The 13,826-nt window shown below is 45.5% G+C and overlaps 1 protein-coding gene and 1 long non-coding RNA gene across 4 annotated transcripts in view; one reads left to right on the forward strand and one right to left on the reverse strand.

Moving 5' to 3' along the window:
• The window catches only part of KANSL3 (KAT8 regulatory NSL complex subunit 3), a 142,936-nt gene that overhangs the window by 47,776 nt on the left and 81,334 nt on the right, over window positions 1-13,826 (reverse strand). The window contains exon 23 of one of the 3 annotated variants that reach the window (XM_038384757.2): window positions 11,894-12,491. The exons of 1 other annotated variant lie outside the window; for it this stretch is intronic. In XM_038384757.2, coding sequence (XP_038240685.1) covers window positions 12,439-12,491 — 53 coding nt within the window. In that variant the 3' untranslated portion in view covers window positions 11,894-12,438. Of the gene's footprint in view, window positions 1-11,893; window positions 12,492-13,826 lie in introns of those variants that run through there. One more of the 3 variants, XM_038384761.2, reaches the window with a different exon arrangement.
• The window catches only part of LOC122457570, a 31,598-nt gene continuing 23,614 nt past the window's right edge, over window positions 5,843-13,826 (forward strand). The window contains exons 1-2 of the long non-coding RNA XR_006277178.1: window positions 5,843-7,479; window positions 7,581-7,892. This is a non-coding gene — a long non-coding RNA (uncharacterized LOC122457570). The remainder of the gene's footprint in view (window positions 7,480-7,580; window positions 7,893-13,826) is intronic.

Raw genomic sequence — 13,826 nt, forward strand, 5'->3', positions numbered from 1 at the left:
CATAAGTTCTTCAGTCCAATCCACTTCCCTAACTAATGTCCTTAATTTTTGAAAATCAGCCCTTTTGAAATCAGAAACCCTAGTCACAGATCTGGTTTTGTTTATTCTTCCGTTCAGTTTGAACTGAATTAGCTCATGATCGCTCGAACGAAGGTTGTCCCAGACAACCATTTCTTCTATGAGGTCCTCACTACTCACCAAAATCAAATCTAAAATGGCATCCCCTCTAGTCGGTTCAGCAACTACTTGGTGAGGGAATCCATCAGCTATCACAGCCAGGAAAATCTGAGCCCTATTATTATTACTAGCACTTATCCTCCAGTCTATATCTGGAAAGTTAAAGTCTCCCATGATCACACAATTCTCTTTTTCTTTTTTGGTGGTTCGGGTTCTGTAGTTTCCACATCTGAGTGTTGCTCTTTTAAGACTTCTGAAAGCACGCTCCACACCCTCTCCTCAGATTTTGGAAGGCACTTCAGATTCTTAAACCTTGTGTCGAGTGCTGTAGCTATCTTTAGAAATCTCACATTGGTACTTTCTTTGCATTTTGTCAAATCTGCAGTGAAAGTGTTCTTAAAACGAACAACATGTGCTGGGTCATCATCCGAGACTGCTATAACAAGAAATATATGGCAGAATGCAGGTAAAACAGAGCAGAGGACATACAATTTTCCCACAAGGAAATTCCCAGTCACACATTTAATTAACGTATTTTTTTTTTAACAAGCGTCATCAGCATGGAAGCATGTCCTCTGGAATGGTGGCCGAAGCATGAAGAGGCATTGGAATGTTTACCATATCTGGCACGTAAATACCTTGCAATGCCAGCTACAAAAGTGCCATGGGAATGCCTGTTCTCACTTTCTGGTGACATTGTAAATAAAAAGCAGGCAACATTATCTCCTGTAAATGTAAACAAACTTATTTGTCTTAGCAATTAGCTGAACAAAAGTAGGACTGAGTGGACTTGTAGACTCTGAAGTTTTATGTTGTTTTGTTTTTGAGTGCAGTTATGTAACAAAAAAAATCTACATTTGTAAGTTGCACTTTCATGGCAAAGAGATTGCACAACAGTTCTTGTATGACGTGAATTGAAAAATACGATTTCACTTTCACAGGCCTTGGGAGGCAGGCCAGTCCTCGCCCATAGACAACCTGAAGCATATTCTCACCAGCAACTACACACCGCACCATAGTAACTCTAACTCGGGAACCAATCCATGCAACAAACCTCGATGCCAACTCTGCCCACATATCTACACCAGCGACACCATCACAAGACCTAACCAGATCAGCCACACCATCACAGTTCATTCACCTGCACGTCCACCAATGTAATATACACCATCATGTGTCAGCAATGCCCCTCTGCTATGTACATCGGCCAAACTGGACAGTCCCTACGTACAAGTATAAATGGATACAAATCAGATATTAGGAATGGCAATATACAAAAACCTATAGGAGAACACTTCAATCTCACTGGACACACAAAAGCAGATTTAAAGGTAGCCATCCTGCAGCAAAAAAACTTCAGGACCAGCCTTCAAAGGAAAACTCCTTAGCTTCAGTTCATTTGCAAATTTGACACCATCAGCTCAGGATTAAACAAAGACTGTGAATGGCTCGCCAACTACAAAAACAGTTTCTCCTCCTTTGGTGTTCACACCTCATCTACTAGAAGAGGGCCTCATCCTCCCTCACTGAACTAACCTCGTTATCCCTAGCCTGATTCTTGCTTGCATATTTATATCTGCCTCTGGAAATTTCCACTACATGCATCTGACAAAGTGGGTATTCACCTACGAAAGCTCATGCTCCAATACGTCTGTTAGTCTAAAAGGTTCCACAGGACTCTTTGCCACTTTTACAGATCCAGACTAACACAGCTACCCCTCTGATACTATTTCTTTTGTTTATCATTTTTACAGTGCAAATATTTATAATAAAAAATATATACTTTGATTTCAATTACAACACAGAATACAATATATATGAAAATATAGAAAAACATCCAAAATATTTAATAAATTTCAATTGGTAAGATATTAACAGTGCTATAAAAACTGTAATCAATCGCTATTAATTTTTTAAATCGCGATTACTTTTTTTTGAGTTAATTGCATGAGTTAACTGCGATTAATCGACAGCCCTAAAAAATTCAGGTTGAGAGAGATTCAAACATACCCAGGGCAGCACTCCCTCTGGTACACGCTGCCTGTATCTCATCTTTTTAAAATGACAGCTTGCGTATGAGGAGAGATTAATAAGAGTGGGACTTTTCAGCTTGGAAAAGAGACGACTAAGGGGGGATACGAGTGAGGTCTATACAATCATGATGGGTGTGGAGAGAATAAATAAGGAAGTGTTATTTACTCCTCCTCGTAACACAAGAACTAGGGGTCACCAAATGAAATTAATAGGGAGCAGTTTAAAACAAACAAAAGGGAGACTTTCTTCACACAACTCACAGTTAATCTGTGGAACTCCTTGCCAGAGGATGTTGTGAAGGCCAAGATTATAACAGGGTTCAAAAAATAACTAGATTAGTTCATGGAAGATAAGTCTATCAATGGCTATTAGCCAGGATGGGCAGGAATGGTGTCCCTCACCTCTGTTTGTCAGAAGCTGGGAATGAGCGACAGGGAATGGATCATTTGATGATTCCTTGTTCTGTTCATTCCCTCTGGTGCACCTGGCATTGGCCACTGTTGGAAGACTGGACACTGGGCTATATGGATCTTTGGTCTGACCCAGTATGGCTGTTCTTATGTTGTTCTTATGATGTGAGTGATGGAGCCTGAACTCTGAATTTCCTGGTTTTGTGTCTCAGCCTTTATGGGTGTGTCGACACTGCAATAAAAATCCTGCCACACTATGGGTCAGAGCCCGGGTCAGTTGACGTGGGCTTGTGGGGTTCAGGCTGGAGGGCTAAAAACTGCAGTGTAGTCATATGGAGTTGGGCTGGAGCCTGGGTTTTGAGACCCTCCCCTGTCGTGGGGTCTCAGAGCCCAGGCTCCAGCCCAAGCCTGAACATCTACACTGTGATTTTATAGCCCCGCAAACTCCTGTCAGCTGACTCTGGCCAGCCATGGTCGTGCTGCAGGTCTTTTATTGCAGTCTCGACAAACCCCATGTTATCTAAAATAGCTTTTGGCTAGCTATGCGCCTAATGTGTGTGTTTGTGCAGCTCTCACTAAGTGTGTCTTCACTGCTGTGCAAGCCTCATGTTAGCAGAGCTCAAGTCAGCGAACCCTGGGTTTGGGAACCCAGGGCTCAGGCAGATACATGGCCTGCTGACCCAAGGTTGAGAATTTTTGAACTCAAACCCCCAACCCAGGGCTCCAGCATCCACACCACAGCATGCAGGCCTGAGTCCAACCAACTGTAACCCTCTGCCCGTCAGAGTTGGCAGCAAAGGCTGGGTTCTGTATCGAGCGGTTCTTCTTCCAACAATACAACACAGAACCAACTCGAGCCCCCACCCATTGACCTGGGACAATTACACACCACCCCTGGGGTGCCTCTCACCAGCACAGAGTCTGAGTGTAGCAATGAAATTTTTAACAAAAGGAGGGAAGTAACGACATTAATTTGGGAAACCACCACAAACAGGGTTCATATACATGAACCATGAGCAGAATACCCACCCCCAAGTAAGTTGGGCAGTGTCCTTTTCCTTCGGATTCTTAAGTCCAGCAACTAAAAGTTCCTTTAATGTGTCTGTCCCTTCTTTTCACCCCACTCACAGTTGCTGTCCTTGGTCAGTGCAGGCCCAGAGTTCAGAGGTGCATCTGCAGAGTTCACCTCCCACTCTTGGCGGAGAGGGTAGGAAAGCACCTTGCTCCACTGCTTGGGCACTCGCTTGCTGCACCTCTCTGCCAGCCACCTGCTGGCTGATTGCTGTGCAACTCTCCACTCCAGTCCTCTCTACCAGTCACCTTGCCAGATAATTGGTGAGATGTCTTCGGGTCCCTCCACTTAATACAGCTCTCAGTAATTTCAGCTGTTAGTTTGGGAGCCTCACTGCTGGTGTCTTTTGCACCAGAGACACTGTCCCAAAGCAGGTCTAACACTTAGACCTAGGTATCACTGATTTCAGTTCTACCACATATAATGACTCTCAATTGAGTCTAAATCAGCTCTTTGATTATACAGAGCCCCTCCCCAGAATATCTGCAATCCTCACACCAAGTACAAATACCTGTCTCCACCCTCTCTCAGCTCACTGGGCTTTGGAACCCCTGTCCCCTGTCTAGCAAGTGTCTTTTAGTTGAGGGTGAGTCCCTCCATCAGGCTATGCCAAGTAGAGTTCTGCTGCCCTTGATTCACACAACAAGAATGACAACCCTTTATTACTCCTGCCCCAATAACAAGAAGACTGGGGATCCAACACCAGCCAAAAGTGATCATTTGGGCAAGCAATCCCATCATGCAGAGCACCTGAGCAGGGTGGGTGTGCCCAAGCAAACGAGATCAGCTCCTGAAGTCCTCTTCCACAGCTCACCACTAGATGTCAGGGGACAGCTCATTCAGACTCTGCTTACACAGCCATATCCCAGACTTCCTAACACCCTTCCAAAATGTGGTAGCTCTAGCCCTTTGTGCATGCCCTGTGGGAAATATTTGAGTATCCATCCCTGCATGTCACTGGAAGTTGAGTGGCCTGTCAGCACATCCTGACAAGCCAGGCGCTCCCAGGGACCAGAACCAGCAACATGGAGGAGTTGCTACTTGAAGAACTTCTCTAGCTTGTGCTTTCACTTTTGTTTGAGGAAACAGGCAGCACTTCCATGAGCTGCTGGTAGATGTTCCAGCAGCATTTTCTGACCCACCAAAGGTACATGACACCACTAATGCCCAGGGCATGCCAGAGTCAAACTCAAACTGTCTGTTGCTGCTCATGGCATTCTGTATAGCTACTGATGCCTCTGATGTGGACCAATGCTTCAGAAGCAGTGCCAGAACCACAGAGTGGTGGAATCATATCATCACGCAGAGCTGGGATGAGCAGCGGCAGGCCCAGAAGTCTTGCATGCAGAAAGCTACATTTCGGGCTTTGTGAGACACTTTTCCCAACCATCCAGCATCAAGACACACACTGGAGGGCTCTGGCAGGTTCAGAAGAGGGCTGCTATAACTGTCTGGGAGCTGGCGACCCCAGACTGCTAACGGTCCATTGCCTATTACCCGAAATTGGGCCAACTAGTAAGCTTAGGGAGGACTAATGACCCACCAGAGTTTGGCAGAAAGCAGCATGTTTATTATACTGATAGCTAAGCTCAAAAGAAGAGGTGGAGGGATCTCACACTCGCATGCTCACGCTCCCAGGTCAGGCCCAGCAATGGAGATGTCAGGATCCTTCGAGGTAAGTGTTCCACAGCGCAGCGATGGACGGGGCGATGAGGGTCAGTCTTTCCGAGGCACGATGGAATGCAACGCAGCAAACCACTGGCCAGGCGGTCCGGGCGAAGGGCCTTCACGGGAGCTACAATCTGACCCAGGGCCTCTGATGGGATTCATGGGCCCATAGATTGCCCCTCTCAAGGAGCACGAGTACATAAACCACAAAGGGTCATGGACCATAGAGGATGGTTTATGAATATCCTTGTGGGTTTTACTGGACAAGTTCCTGATTTAGAGGGGGAGGGATAGCTCGGTGGTTTGAGCATTGGCCTGGGAACCCAGGGTTGTGAGTTCAATCCTTGAAGGGGCCATTTAGGGATCTGGGGCAGATGTTGGGGATTGGTCCTGCTTTGAGCAGGGGGTTGGACTAGATGATCTCCTGAGGTCCCTTCCACCCCGATATTCTATGATTCTATGATGCCAGGGTTTTCAAGGACAGGCTGGGACACTATTCCCACTAAACGACATTGTCATAAATGGAGTTACTGTCCCCACGATTAGTCTGAGGGACTCTGCGTACCCTCTTTCACCTTGGTTTATCCTGATCTCAGAGGCCCTGGAAAAGGACGGTTTAATTTCTCTCTCAGCAGGTGTAGAATGGTGACTGAATGTGCATTTGACAGATTGAAATCCCACTGGCGATGCCTAGAGACCCATTTGGATGCCAGTGTCATCAATGCTGTCTGCATTACTGTGGCTTGCTGCGCTCTTCACAATCTTTGTGAAGCCCAAGGTCACCCATGACAGCAGGGGCCCGCTGAGCCAGTGCACTCAGTCAGACAATGCAGCTAGAGCTGGCTGCACCAGGGCAACAGAGACCAGGGATGCTCTGTGCGCCCACATCATAGACTTGCATGGGCCAATGGAGGAGGGAGAATAGTACCTTTATGAATGTGCTCATGCAGTGTTTGGCATACATTAGGTAAGTGGGGGCAGGGAGTTGAGAGCCATGCATTGTACTTATGAATAACTTGACCACTTATGAAATAAGGGAAGGAGGGTAAAACTACAGATTAAGGTATCGGGACTGACAAATACATCCTGTTTGCATACAACTTCGAAGTGGCCACTTATCGTGTGTTTATTATTTGAAACACATGTTCTGTGATGTGATGCAATGAGGGTAATATGATTTCTTAATAAAATAAAAACCTTTCTTTTTGAACACTTCTTAGAAAGACACAATATTAACCCTCGCCAGGCAGACCAGCGGCCACTAGCACACCAAAACCAGTCAGAGCAAAACCCTTAACACAATCAGGAACTGAGTGCACAAACACGTGCAAATAACGAAACAATTTCCAAGACAGAATGCTATAGTGTAGCATGTCCCTGGCCCCCATTCTCCTTTCCCTTCATTGCATGTTTGACAGGCACTGGCACCGGGGCAGGTGGTGTCCATGGGGGAGAGGTTGTTCGGTCTGGGGCACGTTTGGCCCATCCATCCGCTGATGGGGCCAAATTGCATGGCCCACCCACTGTTCCTGGTTCATCATCCCAGGGAGGGGACTCAGGCTGGTGGGCAGGCGCAGCGGGAACCTGCAGTCTGGCAGCTATTAGTGAAAGCAGCTGCTCAAACGATTCTTTTGCTGTGCTCTATCTTCCTCCTTTAACTGACATTCCTCTTCCAGGAACTGGGGAACAAGTGTCTGCTCTTGTGCAGAAATCCTGCCCTCAGGCTGTGCAGCCAGCCGGAGCCTTTCCACTTGCTGTAAGTCCCCCTCTCTTTGCTGTTGGCCCTGTCCAGAATACCAGCCAAAAGTCCATCACAGAAATGCTTCCTCTCAGACCAGTCCATGACTGTATGGTGACCCAGGCTTCTCCTCGCTTGCGGGCGATCTGTCAAGGTACTCTGGTCTATAGAGGTCAGTGGGCCTGAAAGCAGCCAGGACACACAAGGTGGTTGTTGTGCCTCAGACCATGAGCGAGAAAAACGTCTTTTGGAATTTCAGGGACATAAAAAGTTACTTTGCAAAACACTCCTTCAATATATTGTTAGCGGGATGTGTCAGCCCACAGAAGCTCCCTGGACAGCGCTGCGTTAAACAGCAGTGAAAGATGTGACAGAGAATGGTAAGTTAGAGATCACTTTTTCTAAAAACTGCAGACCCTTTTGGACCTGGGCGGAGGCTGGTTCCCACAGTGTTCTACAGAAACCTCCTCTCTCCTTTCAGGTGTTCCACATTTTGGAAGACATGCCAGTTCTTGTGGTTCCCAAGTGGCAAAGAGAGGTTTTAGTCCAAGCTGCCAGTGGAAGCCACTGTGCCACTGACGGATTGAAATGAATGACGAGTGAACAGCTCATCTATGAATGGAGTGGGACGGACAGCTACTGAGGGGGCCCTGAAAACAGGCCTTTCCCTGAAATGTGACTCCTTATCTGGAATTCCTGCTACAGGCTAAGTTTGCAGCTACAGCATCTGGGACTGAGTCAAAATTCATGGGGGAAATCAACTGGATGCTGCGTTCTGGTCCCCTGCTTTGCAGTAAGTGGTCTTGAGTTGCTTAATCCACTCCCTGCTCTGGTCACTGATCTAATAAATTTATTAGAGCACGTATTCCTAATAATTATACATAGAATAAGTTTGGCTGAAATGCAAGAAGCCTACCAGCCTGTATCCGGTAAGATATGCTATATAGCTAAAACTATAAGCAGTTAAGAGTAAGTCAGCAGAAAAACTGGTAACCTTTGGCACAGGTAAGAATGGTCCCTGAACTTTGGGTACCAAAGGGAGGAATTACACACATCACTGAACAGGTTTATCCAGCGTCTACAACCAGTTAGTAACCACAGGGTACACCACTATTGGAAGTCACCAAGAGAGCCTAGATTGGCAGTTTTTGGAGGGAAATAATCCTTATTAATATATAGAGAGTAAGTGTCATAATCCACTAACCTATAGGATAAGGGTACCCCTACATTTCTTAGGGTACAGAAACAAGATTTGGGTATAGTAGGTTGGGCCTGAATTACATAGTGTCAGGATCCTATAAAATACCATGTACGGAAGAAGTCTGGAGCTTGTTTTTATGAGCTCTCTTTTTGCTTTCTTTTAGCTTTTTTTTAGTCTTTAGCTCTTTCTTTTCTTTGTTCTCCTATATTCTATAGATTATCTTTTTATCTACCTATCATTCTATCTTCTATCACGCTGTCAGCTCAGCTGGTGTAGTATAGTATAACTACTCGACATTCCTAACTACTAGGGAAGCCAGAACCATCCTGTTATCGGGCATGCCAGGAGTAGGCTGGTCCTTCACCTCCTATTACCGGGTCCTCAAGGAAGGATGTGAGTATGTTAGGTTAAGGTACTTATAACAGGAACGTTACCACCAGGAATTTTGGAATTCTTCTACTGTTTTGCAGTCATAAGTTTCATAGCATTTGTTATTCTTTTGTTACTCTCAATGAAGTTTTTATCAATTTGGTATTGTCCTTAGTGTGTTTTTGCCAAGGCACCCCAAAAGTCCTCTCCCTATATAGAACTCTCTGAGTTCTCTGACCCTGTAGTCTGAATTGGACAAGGTCCTATAAATCTTCTGGTGGGATGCGATCAGTGGCGAGCCATAACAACTAACCCATCAAATTCAGGTTAACATAAACAGATTGATTTAATTCATTGATAAACTCACAAGTTTGGCTGATAAAGGTAACTGCATAGATGTAATAATACATAGCCCTTTGCAAGGCATTTGACTTAGTACCACATGACGATCTAATAAAAAAATTAGCTCCACGAGAGAGCACACATTAAAAGGATGAAGAAATACTAGCTAAGTGACAGATCTCAACAATCTTTCAGTGTGTTTGCAGTGTTGTTGTAGCTGTGTCGGTCCCAGCATATTAGAGAGACAAGGTGGTGAAGGTCATATCTTTTAGCTCTCAAAAGCTCTCTCACCAACAGAAGTTGGTCCAATAAAAGACATTACCTCACCCATCTTGTTTCTTTAAGATCTCAAAAAGTTACTGTCAGCTGGGACTCATCATTGACTGGGGGTGTTTCTAGTGGGGATCCACAGTGATTGGTTCTAGGCCTGATGCTATTCAACATTTTCATCAAAGATCTGGAAGTGAATATAAAATCATAGCTGATAAATGTGTGAGTGGCACAAAAATTGGCAGAGCGGTAAATGATGAGAACGGGTCACTGACACAGAGATTGCTTGGTAACCAAAATACATTTTAATGCAGCCAAATGCAAAGCTATATCTTGATGTCTTCAACTCAGACCTAGTTACCTTGCTGGAAGAGACGCTTTAGCCAAAGAAGAGTAATTGAACAAAGCAATTATTAACATTGCAAATCCACTTGAAATATTCAACTGCCTGGATACAGCTCAGGAGCTCTTGAAACCCCAAGAATCCCCTGTGCATCCACACTTCTCAACCCAAGGGTATGGCTGGGATGAAAACGGCAGCACAAAGACAGGTCTCAAACCAAGTCTTTGTACAGTCAGAGACTTTGTGTCCATAGTAGAAACTTCTTAATCAGGACTCCACAATGGATTCATATTTGGCCTGATTAAGTGGCTGTTCCATTTAAAAGCATCCCTTTATTTAAGCATCAATTAAGGTTATAACTGCAGGTCTCTGAAACTGAGGACAATCAGCAGAAGCCTTTAACCAGCACATTGACACCTCTAATTGTAGCCAGTGGGGTAAGAAGATTGAAAATCATCCCAACTAAGGCGTTTGAGCAATTACATCAGCCCCACTAAACTAAGCACACAAAAAAGAATTTCAAAACAATGTAAGTACATTAGAAGCAGGAAGCCTGACAAACAATCCGTGGGGCCATGGTTGATCGAAGTCCTAAAGGCACACTCAAGAAAGATAAGGCCATTGCAGAGAAGTGTAAATTCTTTGCATCGGTCTTCACTGCAGAGGATGTGGGGGAGATTCCCAAAGCTGAGCCATTCTTTTGGGGTGACAAATCTGAGGAACTGTCCCAGACTGAGGTGAACTAGCTCCACTCAGGTTGGAACAGGATCCACACGTGCTGATGGGGACCTGCACACCCTGAAGCCCTATTTGGTTGGAGATCAGGCAGGATCTCCAGACCAAGCTCTGGGGAATTTCAGTGCTCCCTGCTCTGGTACTTCAGGCAGTGTTTCAGCAGTTTGGGCAGGTGGGATTAAGCCAGAAAATGAGTGAACAAACTCAAAGTTCACCAGGTATTTTCAACCCCAACATAAAGTTTCTATTCAGTTTTTGGGAAAGGTTCCTCCTTCACTGGGATGCTGTTGAGTCTTAACTCATTAAGGAGTGAAACTCACTCCTATGTGGAGAGCTAGCACCAGGTCTGTGCACCACCGACCCCACGTAAGTCCTGAAAGACCTAGGCTGGACTGAAATTCAATGGGACTTGAGTGGCTACCGCCTGCAGACTCCTTTGAAATTCAGTCTGACCCTTCGATAGCTCACAGGCCTCGTGCTGGCCTTCTTTGCAGGGTGAGTTAGAGCGTCATATGGAAGGTGCTGGGAATGCACCAAGTGCTACTTATTACTCAAGTGTCTTGCGTTTTTAACTAACCCATTTCACCCACCCATCGTAATTACCCACCCTTCATGCATTAGGATTAGTGCCGGGTGAAAACGGCAGACGAGGTGACACCAAAACATGTCATGTTGGTTTCACCGAATTGTATTGTGATGAATAAAACACTAAAAAACATTCAAAACTGAAACAAAACATTTTGTTCAACCCAAAAATGAGTTGGGTTTTTGTTTTTGTTTTCTTTAACTTTTCAATTAATCAAACATTTCATTTTTGGTTTGACCTGAAACAATGTTTTAAAAAAGTTTTCTGCACTGCCAGAAACTGACAAATCCATTATTTGCGCAGGTCTGCTTAAGGTATATGATGTACATTTGGCAGGGAGTAAATGCCAAGCCTATTTGGTACAGGGTCCTGTAACATAATACTTTGCTAATTAATGCTTTGCTCAGTGAAACACAGGAGTGTGGCTTCACCTTCCTGGAAAGGCTTTCCAGAACTGCAGCAGCACTTAAGCCACACGCCCAGGATCCATTTCTGCCTTTTGACAGTCTCTTTAATAAGCCCCAGCAGATTGCTGATCAAATGCCTTTGTATGAGCCTGGCAGCAGCTCTGTCAAAGTGCCGTGTTCTCACCCTGCACACGGTGCCAGGGACTTGCTGGGAGGAATGGCCTCAAGAGAAGGGTCATGAGTTTGATAAATTTGATTTGGTTTATTTTTGAAGGTTATTTTGTAACGGAGAGCCCCCTGTAGTCTGTAATGGCCAGATCTCAGCTGTGAGGAGAACGAAGTTCACCTCGGCCTTTTGGCTAAGATCAAGTGTAATTATAGTCTACACCTGAACATAGCCATTATATGAACAACATACCTCCATATCTCAATGTTTGTACTTTGACCCATTAACCTTTTACCCGCAATCAGTGATATTGCAGATTATGTATTCCTTACACCACCCGATCCTAAACCGAACTTCGCACCCCTTGATAATCTGTACCTTATTCCTCGATAACCAGAAACTTCTATGCTTAAACTCTGTATCGTTTTTTTTTTATTTTAACATCATCTTAATAAAATTTTTAAATCTGTTCTTATCCGTTTAATGTCTGATACATCCTCTATCTGAGCACTATATATTAAATGGACTTGTGAAAGAAGAAATGCCTTGCTTCCTGGGCTCTCTCTCATATGGGTGCCTCAGAACAGAGACCTGATCTGCAGAGTAGCTGTGAGCGTACAGGTGGGCATGCGTACATGGAAGAGCATGTAAAGACAAAGACACAGGACAGTGAAGGGCTGATAACATTGACTAGAGCCAGACATTTGGTACAAACATGCTGCATCTGAGTCCTGACCTGCCATCTCACTGAGCGCCTCAGCCCCAACTCCAGCAAGGCACTTCTCTCCTGGCCTGCAAGGCCCACAGCTAGTCTGGGACTAGCTCAGAATCTGCCACTTGTGCCAAATAAGCATTTGCCTGAAGTAATAATTATAACTTTACCCTCTTTTATCTGCTCGTTGTTCATCAGAAAGCCGACTCTACAGCAGACAGCCAGGCTGGCACAGATCACAGTCAGACAGAGCAGGGTCTTCTGCAAAAGATGCAACAGAATTCATGGAAGCAGCTTCACAGGTTCCCTACAGAACCACCCTGGAGTTCCCGCCCTCCAACACCCAGCTGCATTCAGAACACACAGCCCCCTCTGTTGCAGTCTTAACCAGCAACTGTACAAGAACTGGCATCATTCTCATGAAAGAAAGCAAGGAGCTATCCTCTTGGTGTGTCCCTCCAGCAAACCCTGGCAGACTGCAAACCACAGAGCAGGTCCAGCACAAACAGTGACCATGCGAGTTTCCCCACACTGCCCTGCCAACATAGGTGCTGGAACTAGGGGTGCTGCCCCATTCCCTGGCTTGAAGTGGTTTCCATCATACAGTTTGAGTCAGTGGCTCTCAGCACCCCCACCCTACAAATTGTTCCAGCCCCGCTCCCTGCCAATGTGCGCTAACCCTGACTTTCATAGCTTCGAAGGCCAGAAGGGACCATTGTGCTCATCTAGTCTGACCTGCTGAACAACACAGGCCATGAAACTTCCCCCACAATAATTCATAGAATCATAGAATCATAGAATATCAGGGTTGGAAGGGACCCCAGAAGGTCATCTAGTCCAACCCCCTGCTCAAAGCAGGACCAAGTCCCAGTTAAATCATCCTAGCCAGGGCTTTGTCAAGCCTGACCTTAAAAACCTCTAAGGAAGGAGATTCTACCACCTCCCTAGGTAACGCATTCCAGTGTTTCACCACCCTCTTAGTGAAAAAGTTTTTCCTAATATCCAATCTAAACCTCCCCCATTGCAACTTGAGACCATTACTCCTCGTTCTGTCATCTGCTACCATTGAGAACAGTCTAGAGCCATCCTCTTTGAAACCCCCTTTCAGGTAGTTGAAAGCAGCTATCAAATCCCCCCTCATTCTTCTCTTCTGCAGACTAAACAATCCCAGCTCCCTCAGCCTCTCCTCGTAAGTCATGTGCTCTAGACCCCTAATCATTTTTGTTGCCCTTCGCTGTACTCTTTCCAATTTATCCACATCCTTCTTGTAGTGTGGGGCCCAAAACTGGACACAGTACTCCAGATGAGGCCTCACCAGTGTCGAATAGAGGGGAACGATCACGTCCCTCGATCTGCTCGCTATGCCCCTACTTATACATCCCAAAATGCCATTGGCCTTCTTGGCAACAAGGGCACACTGCTGACTCATATCCAGCTTCTCGTCCACTGTCACCCCTAGGTCCTTTTCCGCAGAACTGCTGCCGAGCCATTCGGTCCCTAGTCTGTAGCGGTGCATTGGATTCTTCCATCCTAAGTGCAGGACCCTGCACTTATCCTTATTGAACCTCATTAGATTTCTTTTGGCCCAATCTTCCA

Source organism: Dermochelys coriacea, chromosome 26 (genome assembly GCF_009764565.3).
Source record: "Dermochelys coriacea isolate rDerCor1 chromosome 26, rDerCor1.pri.v4, whole genome shotgun sequence".
Classification (NCBI taxonomy): Eukaryota; Metazoa; Chordata; order Testudines; family Dermochelyidae; genus Dermochelys; species Dermochelys coriacea.